The sequence below is a fragment of the Lipotes vexillifer genome, unplaced genomic scaffold (assembly GCF_000442215.2).
Source record: "Lipotes vexillifer unplaced genomic scaffold, Lipotes_vexillifer_v1.1 scaffold382, whole genome shotgun sequence".
Classification (NCBI taxonomy): domain Eukaryota; kingdom Metazoa; phylum Chordata; class Mammalia; order Artiodactyla; family Lipotidae; genus Lipotes; species Lipotes vexillifer.
The window spans coordinates 9,948,105-9,961,413 of record NW_006780611.1 but is presented as its reverse complement, the minus strand read 5'-3'; the positions used below and the strand labels follow the sequence as shown (position 1 = coordinate 9,961,413).

General features: G+C 54.7%; 1 protein-coding gene across 1 annotated transcript in view; it reads left to right on the top strand.

The window, feature by feature from the left end:
• Positions 1–10,531, top strand: part of GTPBP1 (GTP binding protein 1) — a 24,881-nt gene extending 14,350 nt beyond the window's left edge. Inside the window, exons 5-12 of the mRNA XM_007454012.1 lie at positions 462–585; positions 1,446–1,560; positions 4,407–4,551; positions 4,667–4,849; positions 5,573–5,708; positions 6,347–6,525; positions 7,799–7,999; positions 8,903–10,531. Of these exons, the coding sequence (XP_007454074.1) occupies positions 462–585; positions 1,446–1,560; positions 4,407–4,551; positions 4,667–4,849; positions 5,573–5,708; positions 6,347–6,525; positions 7,799–7,999; positions 8,903–8,995 (1,176 nt within the window). The 3' untranslated portion in view covers positions 8,996–10,531. The remainder of the gene's footprint in view (positions 1–461; positions 586–1,445; positions 1,561–4,406; positions 4,552–4,666; positions 4,850–5,572; positions 5,709–6,346; positions 6,526–7,798; positions 8,000–8,902) is intronic.
• The last annotated feature ends 2,778 nt before the right edge of the window (positions 10,532–13,309 follow it).

Genomic DNA, 13,309 nt, shown 5'->3' with positions numbered 1-13,309 from the left:
GTGGTATGCGGGCCTCTCACCGCTGTGGCCTCTCCCGTTGAGGAGCACAGGCTCCGGACGCGCAGGCTCAGCGGCCATGGCTCACGGGCCCAGCCGCTCTGCGGCATGTGGGATCCTCCCAGACCGGGCACGATCCCGTGTCCCCTGCATCGGCAGGCGGACTCTCAACCACCGCGCTACCAGGGAAGCCCCTGAGTTTGTCTTTTTTATTGTTTCGAAGTCTCCTCAGATTCTGATAGTCCACACTGTTAAATTGGAGGTTAAAGCAATCTGTGCCCAGCCCAGCTTTCATCTACAGCCATTTTGTTTCTGGCCTAAGACTTGTGCCCCCTGTGTCCTGTTCTGATGGTGGCCTCAGAGATGGGAGTTCTCTCTTACCTCCGCCTTCTTTGAGCCCCTGTACCCACCCAGCAGCAATCTCTGTCTCCCTTGTCCTGACAGTTCTTTCTGTGTCGGGGCAGGTGGGCAGCAATGCTGGCATCGTGGGGATGACGAAGGAGCACCTGGGCTTGGCATTGGCACTCAATGTGCCTGTCTTTGTTGTGGTCACCAAGATTGACATGTGTCCTGCCAACATCCTGCAAGGTAAGTGAAGCCAACAGCCAGTAGCAGTCTCTCTGTCTGGGGCAGTCACACACTGTGGCTCCTTGGTGATCTGCTACCCGGAATTTTCTGTTTCCTTGTATTGTGCTTAGACCTTGGCCTGAATGTCCATCAACCCAGAATCTTTTGCTTTCTCCCTGTTTGCCTCTTGGTCTGAGCAGAGCTTAGAGTTATCTCCTGCTCATTGTTCCTTCTGGTTACAAATTCAAGGTCCTTGAAATCCCTAATCTGGCAACTCTTTTCAGACGGTTCCAGGCAGAAGGGGTTGGGTTTTACCATCTAAGCTGGACATACATGGAGACATTTGGGCAGAGAGTCTGATTACCTTTTACCACCAAAGGTTTCAAAACAGTGTTGGAAGACTAGGCTTTCATGCATTTCTCCCCCGTTGCTAAAGATGGTAGAAGAGAAGTGAAGACGTATCCTTTCGGAGGGCCTCATAAGGGCTTCTACAGGTGTCTAAATGTCCTAGAGATCCTTTTGTCAGATGAACTTTTTTTCCAGGAAGCAGGGCATTCTAGGAACAACATTGTCCTTCTGGTGGACCCCAAATCACTTGCTTATAGGATGCGGGTCTTCTAGAGACTCTGGAGAAACCGGACAGGTTTCAGACTTATAACCTTAGCAGACAGTCCCCATCTGTACTCTCCTTCTACTCTAGCAAGCACTTACCCACCCAAAGTTTTGATCCTCCTTTTGCTTCTCCAGGCATTATGGCATTTAACACTGTCCCTCTGTTTGTCTCCTGCTTGCATCAGTAATGAGTGGACCTGTCTTGCCCTAGAAGCCTGGCCAAAGAGAAGGCTATGTTCCCCTAATTTTGTTCCATTTTACCCTTTAAGAAACCCTGAAGCTGTTACAGCGCCTGCTGAAGTCGCCTGGCTGCCGCAAGATCCCTGTGTTGGTGCAGAGCAAGGATGATGTGATTGTTACAGCCTCCAACTTCAGCTCTGAGAGGTAATGGGTAGGGAGCATTCACTTCTTCCTTTTATTTATTTATGTATTTTTAAATATTTATTTATTTGTTTGGCTGTGCCGGGTCTTAGTTGTGGCACGTGGGATCTTCATTGTGGCATGCGGGATCTTTTAGTGGTGGCATGCAAACTCTCAGTTGCAGCACGTGGGATCTAGTTCCCTGACCAGGGATCGAACCCGGGCCCCCTGCATTGGGTGCATGAAGTCTTAGCCACTGGACCACCAGGGAAGTCCTGGGAGCATTCACTTCTGTACAGGCGCAGAGATTGGTTGAAATAGAAGATTGTGCTCTCAGCAATGTTGCTCGGGGGCTGTATCAGGTGACCCAGATTCTGAGGTGCTGGTCTCACTGAGGTTGGAATCCCAGCTGATATTTCAGTGTCCTTATCTATGAAATGGGAATAATATTACCTTCTTCATAGGGCTCTTGTAAGTGTTGGAAATGATGTATGTAAAGCACTTAGCACCGTGCCTGGCTGCTGTGTGATGGATACACAGCCATTTTTAGAATGATTATTATTAATTTTTTTACACAGTTGTTACTCAAAAGCTGTCTAATCACAGATCAGTTTTGGCATTTACTCATTTGCATGTCCTTTGATTCCATAAATTTTTTTTTTTGGCCGTGCCGCACGGCTTGTAGGATGCTAGTTCCCTGACCAGGGATCGAACCTGGGTCCTCAGCAGTGAAAGCGCCGAGTCCTAACCACTGGACTGCCAGGAAATTCCCTGATTCCATAAATATTTATTGGGTGTTTGTTCTGTGCTGGGCTTTTCATCTAGGCATCGAGGAGTCAGAGTTGGCTTGGGCATAGTCCTTGTCCTCAAGGTGGTCAGCTCCTTGGTCAGAGATAATCTCTTGATAATAGTAAATTTTGTTAACACTGCTCCTTCTCCCAGAGTCTTGGGGCTGCTTAAGTACAGGACCCGGAGCAGCCTGACATTTGGGCCTGTGTCTCTGCCCTGACGCTGTCTTCAGTACCAGCAGTTGGCCAGCAGAGGGGGTACGTTTCAGTCGACCCCATTTCAATTCATTCATTTTGTTGAGTGCCTATTCTGTGCTGTCCCTACTCTAGGAGCTGTGGGAAATATATAATTTCTGATCTTGAGGAGTTTGACTAATCGTGAATAGGAGATATAGAGGCCATTCAGATAACAGACAGAAAATCAGATGTAGTCAGGTATAACAGAGATACAGAAAGTTCTCCCAAGACATACAGATAGCCAATAGCCACATGCAGTGTTGCTCAACATCGTTAGTTATTAGAGAAATGCAAATCAAAAGTACAATGAGGTACCACCTCACACCAGTCAGAATGGCCATCATTAAAAAGTCTACGAATAAATGCTGGAGAGGGTGTGCAGAAAAAGGAACCCTCTTACACTGTTTGTGGGAACGTAAATTGGTGCAGCCACTATGGAAAACAGTTCCTCAAAAAACTAAAAGTAGGGGGCTTCCCTGGTGGCCCAGTGGTTGAGAGTCCGCCTGCCGATGCCGGGGGCATGGGTTCGTGCCCCGGTCCGGGAGGATCCCACATGCCGTGGAGCGGCTGGGCCCGTGAGCCGTGGCCGCTGGGCCTGCGCGTCCGGAGCTTGTGCTCCGCAACGGGAGAGGCCACAACAGTGAGAGGCCCGCGCACCGCGATGAAGAGTGGCCCCCGCTCGCCGCAACTGGAGAAAGCCCTCGCAAAGAAACGAAGACCCAACACAGCCAAAAATAAATAAATAAATTTATTAAAAAAAAAAAAAAAGAATCCACCTGCCAATGCAGGGGACACGGGTTCGAGCCCTGCTCCGGGAAGATCCCACATGCCACGGAGCAACTAAGCCCGTGTGCCACAACTACTGAGCCTGTGCTCTAGAGCTCCTGAGCGAGAACTCCTGAGCCCATGTACCACAACTACTGAGCCTGCGCTCTAGAGCATGCTCCGCAATGAGAAGCCACCGCAATGAGAAGCCCACGCACCGCAACGAAGAGTAGCCCCCGCTGTCCACAACTAGAGAAAAGCCACGCACAGCAACGAAGACCCAATGCAGCCAAAGATAAATAAATTTAAAAATATATATATATATCCTGTGACAAACCATAATGGAAAAGAATATGAAAAAGAACATATATATGTGTATAACTGAGTCACTTTGCTGTATAGCAGAAATTAACACAACGTTGTAAATAACTAGACTTCAATAAAATTTACAAAAAAAAAAAAAAGTTCTTTGAAAACTCAGAGGGAATGAAGAGTGCCCATCTGGGAAGGATTCCCTGGAAGAGGCGGTGCTGGAAATGGGCTCTGAAGGATGAGAGGATTTGGTAGTTGCATAAGAGGGAAGCAATTCAGGCAGGGGGTGAACAATTCAGAGTGAACAAGTACATGGGAACAAAAAAGTACCAAGGTCTTAGGAGAAGGGAGGGAGTGTTCTCTGGCCTGGCTGGAATATAGGAATTTGAGAGAAATAAACTGGCAGAGATGTTGGGAGGAGGGATCCCGGCTGTCTTTTCTGCAGTGGAGAGTTGGTTAAGGGTTTAGGGATGTGTGTGCTTTAGGAAGAAGAGGCAGTCATGATCGCTCGGAATAGGGTAGCGGTACCGAGACAGAGAGGAGGGGACAGGTTTCAGAGACAAAACTAAATAGGAGAGGAGGCCTCAGAGCACATCTGGACAGAAGTAGGTGGGCTGGGCAGAGGGCCTGGGAGGCCAGTGAAGGGCTGGTGGGACCCTTAGCAGCAGCAGCCATTCCAGGAGCCCTTGTGCTGCTCATCCCCTATCAGGCAGGAGTTCGCCACCTGAGCACCTTTCTTCCTCTCTCTCCACACACTCCCCACCTTAGGATGTGCCCGATATTCCAAATCTCCAACGTTACAGGCGAGAACCTAGATCTGCTGAAGATGTTCCTCAACCTGCTGTCCCCTCGCACCAGTTACCGGGAGGAAGAGCCTGCTGAGTTTCAGATTGACGACACCTACTCTGTCCCGGTGAGTGGGTTCTGGTGGACTGAATAAGGCGGGAGGCTGAGTGGCGCTTCCTACAGGGGTGCCAGGGCGAGTCTGTAGTGCCAGTGGACTTACTGGACCGGGGTCTTGTCTGCAGGGTGTGGGAACAGTGGTGTCAGGGACAACACTGAGGGGCCTGATCAAGCTGAATGACACGCTGCTGCTGGGCCCAGATCCTTTGGGTAACTTCCTGTCCATTGCTGTCAAATCGATCCATCGCAAGCGCATGCCTGTCAAGGAGGTGCGGGGGGGCCAGACGGCCTCCTTCGCACTGAAGAAGGTGAGTGTTGATAAAACCAAGAGCTCCCCTCGGGCTCCGTGTCATGCTAGGCCCCGGGTCATCTCCAGTCCTCACAGCCGCTCTGCAAGGCAGGGATTACTGACCTCACTTTTACAGGTGAGGAAACTGAGGCTCAGAAGAGCCTGAGTGACTTGCCCAGCATTCGGGGAGAATACCGGGACTTAAACCGAGGCCTGCCGGCCTCCTGAGCTCGGTGAGGTCAGCTGGGAGCCTTCCTGCGCTTCCTTCTTGCTGAGGTCCTTCTACACGGGGCTGTTGAGTCCATGCCAGATCCTCTTGCCATTCAGCTTTCAGTCCCCTGAGGATTGGGGTCAGTGCTAGCTCCTGGGTCATTTGCACCAGCCAGATTAACCAGCAAAGCCGGGTCTTCTGTGCACTTCCCAACAGCCAGATCATGCTCGCCCTATTTCTCCTACTTGAGTGCTTGCCTGCCTTTGCCCTCTCGCCACCCACTTAATTCCGACCCGTCTTGCAAGTCCTGGCTAAAATGCCACTTTCTGTATGAAGTCTTTCCTGACCCCCCAATAGCAGTGTTGAGGCTTCCCATGTAGCACTAAAGAAGGCCTGTGGTCCAGTGCAGTGAGAGGTCACGGCAAAATTGGGGTGGTAGCAGTTCCCAGAAGGAGTCCTGGTCCTCTGTGACCAGGGGGTGAAGCCAGAAGGCATTATTGTCCCTGAGGTCTGGGATTCTCTCTCATTCAGATCAAGCGCTCGTCCATCCGGAAGGGCATGGTGATGGTTTCTCCACGCTTGAATCCCCAAGCATCCTGGGAGTTCGAGGCCGAGATCCTTGTCCTTCACCACCCCACCACAATCAGCCCGCGGTACCAGGCCATGGGTAGGTGTCTAAAGGCACTGCCAGCCTGAAGCCCCCTGCTCTAGCTCCCCCTACAGTGTGCTCCAGCAACCCAAACCCCAAAGTTTCAGCTGCAGCCAGGAGTCAGGTCGCTGCCCTGTTCAGTGATGCCATCCCCTCTGTTCCACCCACGAGCTGTGGCTTGTGGTTTGTTCATTCTTGCAAACACTAACCAAGTACCGGCTCGGTGCTGGGCTCTGGAAACCCAGACCTGCCCTCAAGGACCTCACACTCAGTCCTTCAGCAGACATCTACCAAGTGCTGCAGTGTGCCAGGCGGTGTTGCCAAGGTGCTGGGGACAAAGACAAGATGGGCAAGGGCCCTGCCATCAAGAAGCCCACAGTCCAGAGAAGGCACGCATGCAAACAGAGTGCCCTGTGTTCAGGAACTAGGGACCAGTGAGTCCGGGGACAAGCGAGGTCTAACTGGAGGGAAAAGTGGGAGAATGTGAGGCAGGATCAATCCAAGAACGGGCCTCCAGTCGCTTAGCCTCACTCTGCCCTCTGAGGTCTTCAGCCTGCCACAGCTCGAGCTTGTTTCATGCTTTCACCCACTGCCTCCCCTGCCCTGAGGCCACTGAGTGGCTCAGGCCTCTCCTGACTTCCTGGCTCCCTTGGCAGTGCACTGTGGGAGCATCAGGCAGACAGCCACCATCCTGAGCATGGACAAGGACTGTCTGCGCACCGGGGACAAGGCCACCGTGCATTTCCGCTTTATCAAGACCCCCGAGTACCTGCACATAGACCAGCGGCTGGTGTTCCGGGAAGGCCGCACCAAGGCTGTAGGCACCATCACTAAGGTACGGCCGGGCAGACCACCTTGCCTGCCTACAGGAAGTACCAGGGCTGCTCCAGTTCTAGACTGTGAGCACAGCACGCTCTTCTCAAGAAGCCCTGTGAAATCTTACTGCCAGGGGCAGAGGCACCAGTCCCTATCTTGGGAGAACTGGAACAGTGCCGAGGTATAGCCTTAGTGCCATCTTCTCTGCTCTCCTCAGAGGTTTCCCTGGGCCTCCTGTCTTTCTGAGCTTTGGTAGTGACCATGGAGGAGAGAAGGTGGAGTTGAGGTATGGCAGTCCGTGGTGGGAGAGTGTCTGGGCCTAGCCAGTGTTGGCCTCTGAGATGCTGGGCACAGGCTCCGATGGTCTGGCTGGGGCCGTGCCCTTAGAGCAGTGGGCCCAGTTGGAGTGAGTGCTGGATAGCAGAGGGGCATGGGCTTGAGCTCTTTGTGTCCTGGAGCCCACCTTATGCCCTCTGCAGACTTCATCCATGGCCTTGAGTAGCGGCACTTGATAGAGTGGTTTGACCCCTGCTCCATACATCCTGTCTGAGATCTTGGGATCAGCCTCAGCCTTGCTTTTCCTCCAGAATGGCCTTCCTTAGGCCCATCCACGTCACTAAGACTGCAGAGTGTGTTGAGGAGTGGGGAGGATCATCCTCAGAGGCCCCCTTGCTTCGGACTGGCTGAGGGTTTGACAGAAGCTGCCCGCACATGCTGTAATGCCCTTGGGGGTGCAGCTGGGCCTATTCGCTGCTTTGTTTGAGATTGAACTTGGGCCATAAGGGAAGGCTCTGAGTCAGTCCTTCCTGGGTGGTGGCTCTTAAGATTTTTGGTGGCCACAATCCAAATGTTTCCAGCTCCTGAGACACTCACTTGATCTCTCTGGGAGGCCCCAAATTAAAATTTACCCCAGGCTCTTGTTACAGGGGCAGCAAGAGATAGAGTTGATGCTCTGGGCAGGCTGGACCCCATCCTGGGAGCTGGGCTGAGTAGGAGATGGCTGAGGTTCACAGATTGTCTGTGGGAAGAGCAGCTGGGGCAGGGAACAGGCTGGAACCCTTCTGGGCTGGGCTGGGCTGAGGCAGGTGAGACATCGGCCCTGGCACGCTGAGTGGAGAGGACATCTCTCCACCCCACTGCCCTGTCATCGCCTTCCTGCCACCCACCTCGCCCAGGCCCAGCCAGGCCACGGAGTGAGAGGTCCCTGAGACCTGAGGGGCGGGGCGGGGGCAGCTGAGCCCAGGTCACTGCCTGCAGCTCTGTCTCATCCCCCACCCCCTTGGCTCCTGCAGCTCCTCCAGACCACCAACAATTCCCCAATGAACTCCAAGCCCCAGCAGATTAAAATGCAATCGACGAAAAAGGGTCCCCTGCCCAAACGAGAAGAGGGAGGTCCCTCTGGAGGGCCAGCAGTAGGGGCACCCCCAACTGGAGATGAAGCTTGCTCTCTAGCGGCTGCGCAGCCAGCTGCGTCCGGCAGTCTCCAGCCACAGGTGAGTGTGCTTCCCAGGCTGGTCCTGGGCCCCTGACGGCCTCGGGTGGGGTGGGGGCGGGGGCGTGGCCGTGGAGGTGACCCATAGGAGAGCGCCGGCAGCCTTCACCAGTCTGCCACATCTTTGAGTTCCTAGATGGGTGTTTCCCACAACTCCAGGCTCCTAAGTGCTATCTAAGTATGAGCTTTTTGTCTCTGAAGGCAGTGTTTTTCAAACTGAGATGTGGCGTACGTGAAATGAACTTAATGGGTCCTGACCAGCATTTAGTTTTAATGAAAGAGAATAGAAAAATGTCAGCGTTTCCCTGTCACAGTAAGAGTGAGCATTGTGTGTGTGAGAGTGCAAGTGACATATGTGCGTACTGCAGCCCAAACGTCTGAAAGACTCTACGTTAGAGGGTCCTCCTGGCCCCTTCCCCAACGTGACACTTCCTGAGGGGTAGGTGGTCTTGGGCCCTGTCAGTGTGGCTCTTACTCGGCACCTCCTGCCAGCGTTGTCCCCTGGAGTCCTCTCCTGCTGGCCCTCACATCGCCCCTTTCCAGCGTCTCTTCGTCCGACTCCTCTTCGGAGAAGGAAGCTTCTGCCTGGACCTGTCCTTTTTGCTCTCCCTCCCCGTCGAGTCTTTCCTCTGACTCCTTCATTTCTTTTTTCTTCCCACCTGTCAGCAGTGGCACAGGTTAGTTCCGGCTCTCTCTGTGCTTCTCTGAACGGCTCCTCTCACACCGTGATCACCTGTGACCCACCAGCCGCGAGGAAGGCAGGGTGGGCGCCGGCTCCATCTGCTGGAGGGCGTAGCAGATGGCTGCTCGCTCACCTCCTGCCCCCGCTCCCCGCTGCCCCTCTGCTGCCCTGCGCTGCTCCCGAGGGGCCACTGCTTCTCAAGCTGCTTCTTCTCTCTTTCAGCCCAAGCCCGGCAGCGGGGGCCGGCGACGGGGGGGCCAGCGTCACAAGGTGAAGTCCCAGGGGGCCTGCCTGACTCCCGCCAGCGGCTGCTGAATCTCCCCCAGCCCACCTCCACCACCCAAGGGATCCTCGTTCTCTGGCCACCACTCCACCAGATGGGCCAGAGCAACTCTGACCACCGCTCGCCCTTCCCCAGGCCGCACCCGGAGCCTCGCCATACCCCCCACCCCCGTTTTGCAGGGGGCCGTGTAATTTATAAGCTGAGGAAGGTGGCCAGACTTCCGGAGGACTCACCGTCTCCAGCTCTCTTCCCCGCCTTCTTCCTCACTCACACCTTTTTTGTACATCTGGGCCCTTAGTTTTTATTCTTTTTATTATCTATCTAGTGTGCGTGTGCGTGTGCGTGTGTGTGGGCGTGTGAGGTGCAGGAGTGCGGCCGGTCAGGGCCTGGCAGTCTTTCCCCTTTCTCCTCTGTGGCTGGCCCCCAGCCTCCGGGAGCTAGCTGGCTGCCTGTCTGTCCGTGCGTTCGTGTGTCTCTGTGAGAACCTTTCAGGGCTGTCAGGAGCCGAAGCGCGCCCTCCTTCCCTGTGCTCACTCTCCAGTGCGCCTGGAGCCTCGCCACAGAGCCGCCTCCAGGCTGAGGGGCGTCCAGGGGAAGTTGCTGCTGCCAGAGCAGGGGCCGTCCTTCTGTGACTTGGGGATCTCAGCAGAGTGGAGAGCGGTGGTTCCCCTTTTCTCTTTCTCCCTCTTGTTTCCCTTAAACCCCCAAACAGGTAATGCCAAAAGCTCTTAGGCTGTAACTGTAGACGTGTGGAGGGTGTTGGTGACTGAGTTGTAGGACCCTCCTTGCCCCTCTGACCTTGCCACTGACCTGAAGACAGCTGTGGCTCTTCTTTCCCCTTGGAGACAATCCTGTGTTTGCCTGGCTGGCTGGGGTGACTCCTCTTCTGCTGAGTCTGCCGAGCTGGGGCTCTCACCTCGCCCTGGGGCCGCCTCCTGCTTGGACTTTGACTCTGATTCTTGTTGGGCCTCAGGGCACTGATGATCGGGCCTGGGGTCCGCCTGCTCAGGGTCACAGTCAACAGCACCTCCTGTTGGCGGGGGTGCCAGGTGTTCCTCTGAGCCAGGCCGGGACTGGAACCCCTCCTTCCCTGCCACATCGCCCCAGCATGGCTGCTACAGGAGCCCAGCAGTGAAGGGCCTGAGCCCCAGATTTGGACGCTCCAACTGGGGTACGGGGAGAGCAGGAAGGAGGTAGTAAAAAAGATTCTTCCAGAGCCAGCTCAGAGCATTAAGCCCTTTGGAAGAATCGTTGCCAGGGGTGGGGGTGGTGTTGCCCAGGCCAGAGATGGTAGCATGGGCCCCGAACCAGCCTGCTCGGAGCTGTGGACTGAAGCCCTCTCTTTAGGGTGGACTGATGGGCAGAGATATGTTCTTTCTCTAGCCTGGGACACCCAACTGGCTGGGTCCTTCCTCAGCCTCACCTCCCTTCCATCCCCAACCCTTCGCCGCCACTCCTGCCTCCGGACTGCTGCTCCCCTCTCTTCCCTTCCTGACTGTTTCTAGTTACCACTGACCTGTGGCCATGGACCGACCAAACCAGCAACACAAAATAAAAGTTTGTTCCAAGTTGATGGTGTCCTGTTCCCTGCCCAGCCCCTCCAGGTGGAGGTGCGGCCATGGGGAACTCCATTGCTCTGCCTGCCCTAGAGCCCCCGGCTGTGGGCCGGGCCGGGAGGGGCCCAGCTTCTCCTGTCAGGCAGGCATGGCTTCAAAACCCAGACTCCTCCGCCAGCTGTGACACAGGACAAGTTGCCATCCTCTGAACCTCAGTTTCCTCATCCACAGCAAGAGGTAAATGCCTACGTCAGGTTGTTGCAAGGATTCAGCGAGAGAATGTGTGTGAGGCCCTGATGTGCCCAGCACGTGGGCGGTACCCGGCGATTAATGGTCATCACGCTGCTTACCACCCACGCCGGCTCCCACGTCCATGGCAGAGGCCGCAAGCTGGGCAACAGGCTCAAAAGGAGAAATGTGGCGTGGACACGTCTCTGCTGTTTAGCTGGGACTGCGCCAGGCATTTCCCTCGCTTCATGTTCTTTGATGTTCGCGGCTATGAGGGAGGTGGCGGTAGTTACGTTTTTCTGGTTAAGGACACTGGAGCTCAGGGGAACAGTGCCCCCAGCCCCCAGTCATTCCAGTCACCCACTCCAGCGTGTCCTTCAGCCTGTCCTAGTTCCATTGTCTGCTGGCTGTTCCCCTCTTGAATTTTGACTCTGGTTCTGCTTACAGGGGCCGTTGCCCAGAGGTGCCTTTGTAATAGGAGTTCCAGCCTTGAGCAGCACCCTGGGCTCTCTGTCCCCACGGTGGGTGCTGTGGAATTTGTGTTTCCACAGGACTTGGCCATGGGGGACCTTGGAACAGGCAGAACCATGTTTTGTTGGAACTCTCCTGCCGCTCTGAGCATAACCACTTCCTTTACATTTTGCAGCTGTGGCCTCTGCCTTCCAACACTCAGGTCATTCTGATCTCTGTGGTCACCAGGCCCACACCTGCTAGCCAGGGGGCTGACTGCAGCATATTATTGTCTTTAGCTGGGACTACAAAGGTCCCATATGGGTCTCAGCCCTACCAACTATCTATTTGGAACAAAACACCAGCCCTTTTGTTGTTGATGAAGAATAAAGTTGTTAATCCAGTCACCTCAAATGGCAAATCCTGACCCTTTTGTAACGCAGCTAACACGTGTGGCATCTTTAATTCAGCCAGGCCCACTGTTCTGGCTTATTGGCCTCCCCAGCACAGAATAAGGCCACAGGAATGTGCCACGGTGCAGGGGAAGCGCAGGTTTGATTGGGGTCACGGGACGGACCATGGAAAAGACGGTGTGAGGGTTGTGCCACGAGGGCCTCTTAAGATACGGACGTGTGCAGACAGGCCCCAGAGGGCACAAACAGAGGCCCTGAGCCCTGACGGTGTGTGGTAGGTTCCAGGGATGCGTTTACTAATGCCGCTCAGGGATGTCACGACCTTTGTTGAAAAAGGGTGCTAAATGCAGTGCAAGTGTGAATGAGACAGGAGGTGATGAAGCGAGCAGTCGCTGAGGGGCGAGCCATAGTACTAGCTTTTTCCTCATGCAGAGAGCGAGCTGAGGGCTGGAGTAACTGGCCCGAAGCCTTGGGCCTGGCTTTGCCTTCCACCCAGCACCATCTCCTGCAGCAGTTTATCCCCCAACTCCTGCCTACTGACCTGTTCCTGCCTTTATTTTCTCAGCTGTGATTGGGCCCCTCCCTGGGCCAGGTGCCATGGTCAGGATGAGAGGCGTGTGTTGAGAGTCCAGCTGGGCAAACCACCCCTGGCCCTTGGAGCTGCTCATTGGAGGCACTGAATCTGGGGAGATATTTGCAGGGAAGGGCGAGGACCTGCTCCCTGGAACTGGCAAGATTCTGGCTCTTCAGGGGACCAACCTCGTGCCATCCCAACACAGGTACAAGGGACAAGGGTTTAATTCCCACGGAGGGGGACTGCGGCACTGACGGCGGACGAGCTCAGTAGTAAAGTGGGTAATTTCTACCCTCTGCTGCAGTGGCACTGAGAGACGCAGGACAAGCCTCCTGCTTCAGAGTGGGACTGGGACATCAGTGATGGCTAATAAAGCCACTCACTTTGTCCTGCCAGCCCTTGAGCCCGGAGTCACAGGCACAGGGCCTGCCTCAGGTCCCATCTCCCATCACAGCTGAGTTTTAGCCGAGAAGCCTGGGTTTCTAAAGCTTAGGAGGAAGCCTTTGGGGCACTGTTTTGGCTAAGAATTCATTCTCTTTTTCCCAAGAGCAGGCTCCCGTGCAATGGCCAGATAAAAACCACACACTCCACTAATCCTGGGCATAATTTATTTTTTGCATAGGCATAAATTAGAATCTGGAGATACAAAATTAAGAACGAATAGTGCAGCATTTGTGACAGGAGAGCGCAAAACAAAACCTGGTTGTCTGGAGGCAGGGCCAGTGCCAGAGGACCGATCACAGGATGGCCGGGGCCTCGCCTTCGTTCCAGCTCCGTCCTCCATTCAGGGCGCCCACCTGCACAGCAGCCTTTCCTGCCCCCTCCCCGCGGGCCGGAACGAACCACAGAGTTGGAACCAGTGCCCCAAGCCCCTCTTGGCAGCCAGGTTACAAGGACCTGAACTCACCCGAGGCCCCACAGAACGGGGCTAGGAATCAAGCCCTTAGCTTTTCAGTTAAAAAACAGACCTTGAAAAATACATACATAATAGAGCAGGGCCTGCTGGGTCCAAAAGCTCCCACCTCAGCGCCCCCTCCTAACCCAGCCCCCCGCCCCTGACTGTCCCCCATAGAAAATGAGTCAGAATAGAAACAGAATTGAGCAGGAGCTGAGAGAGCCCCGGGG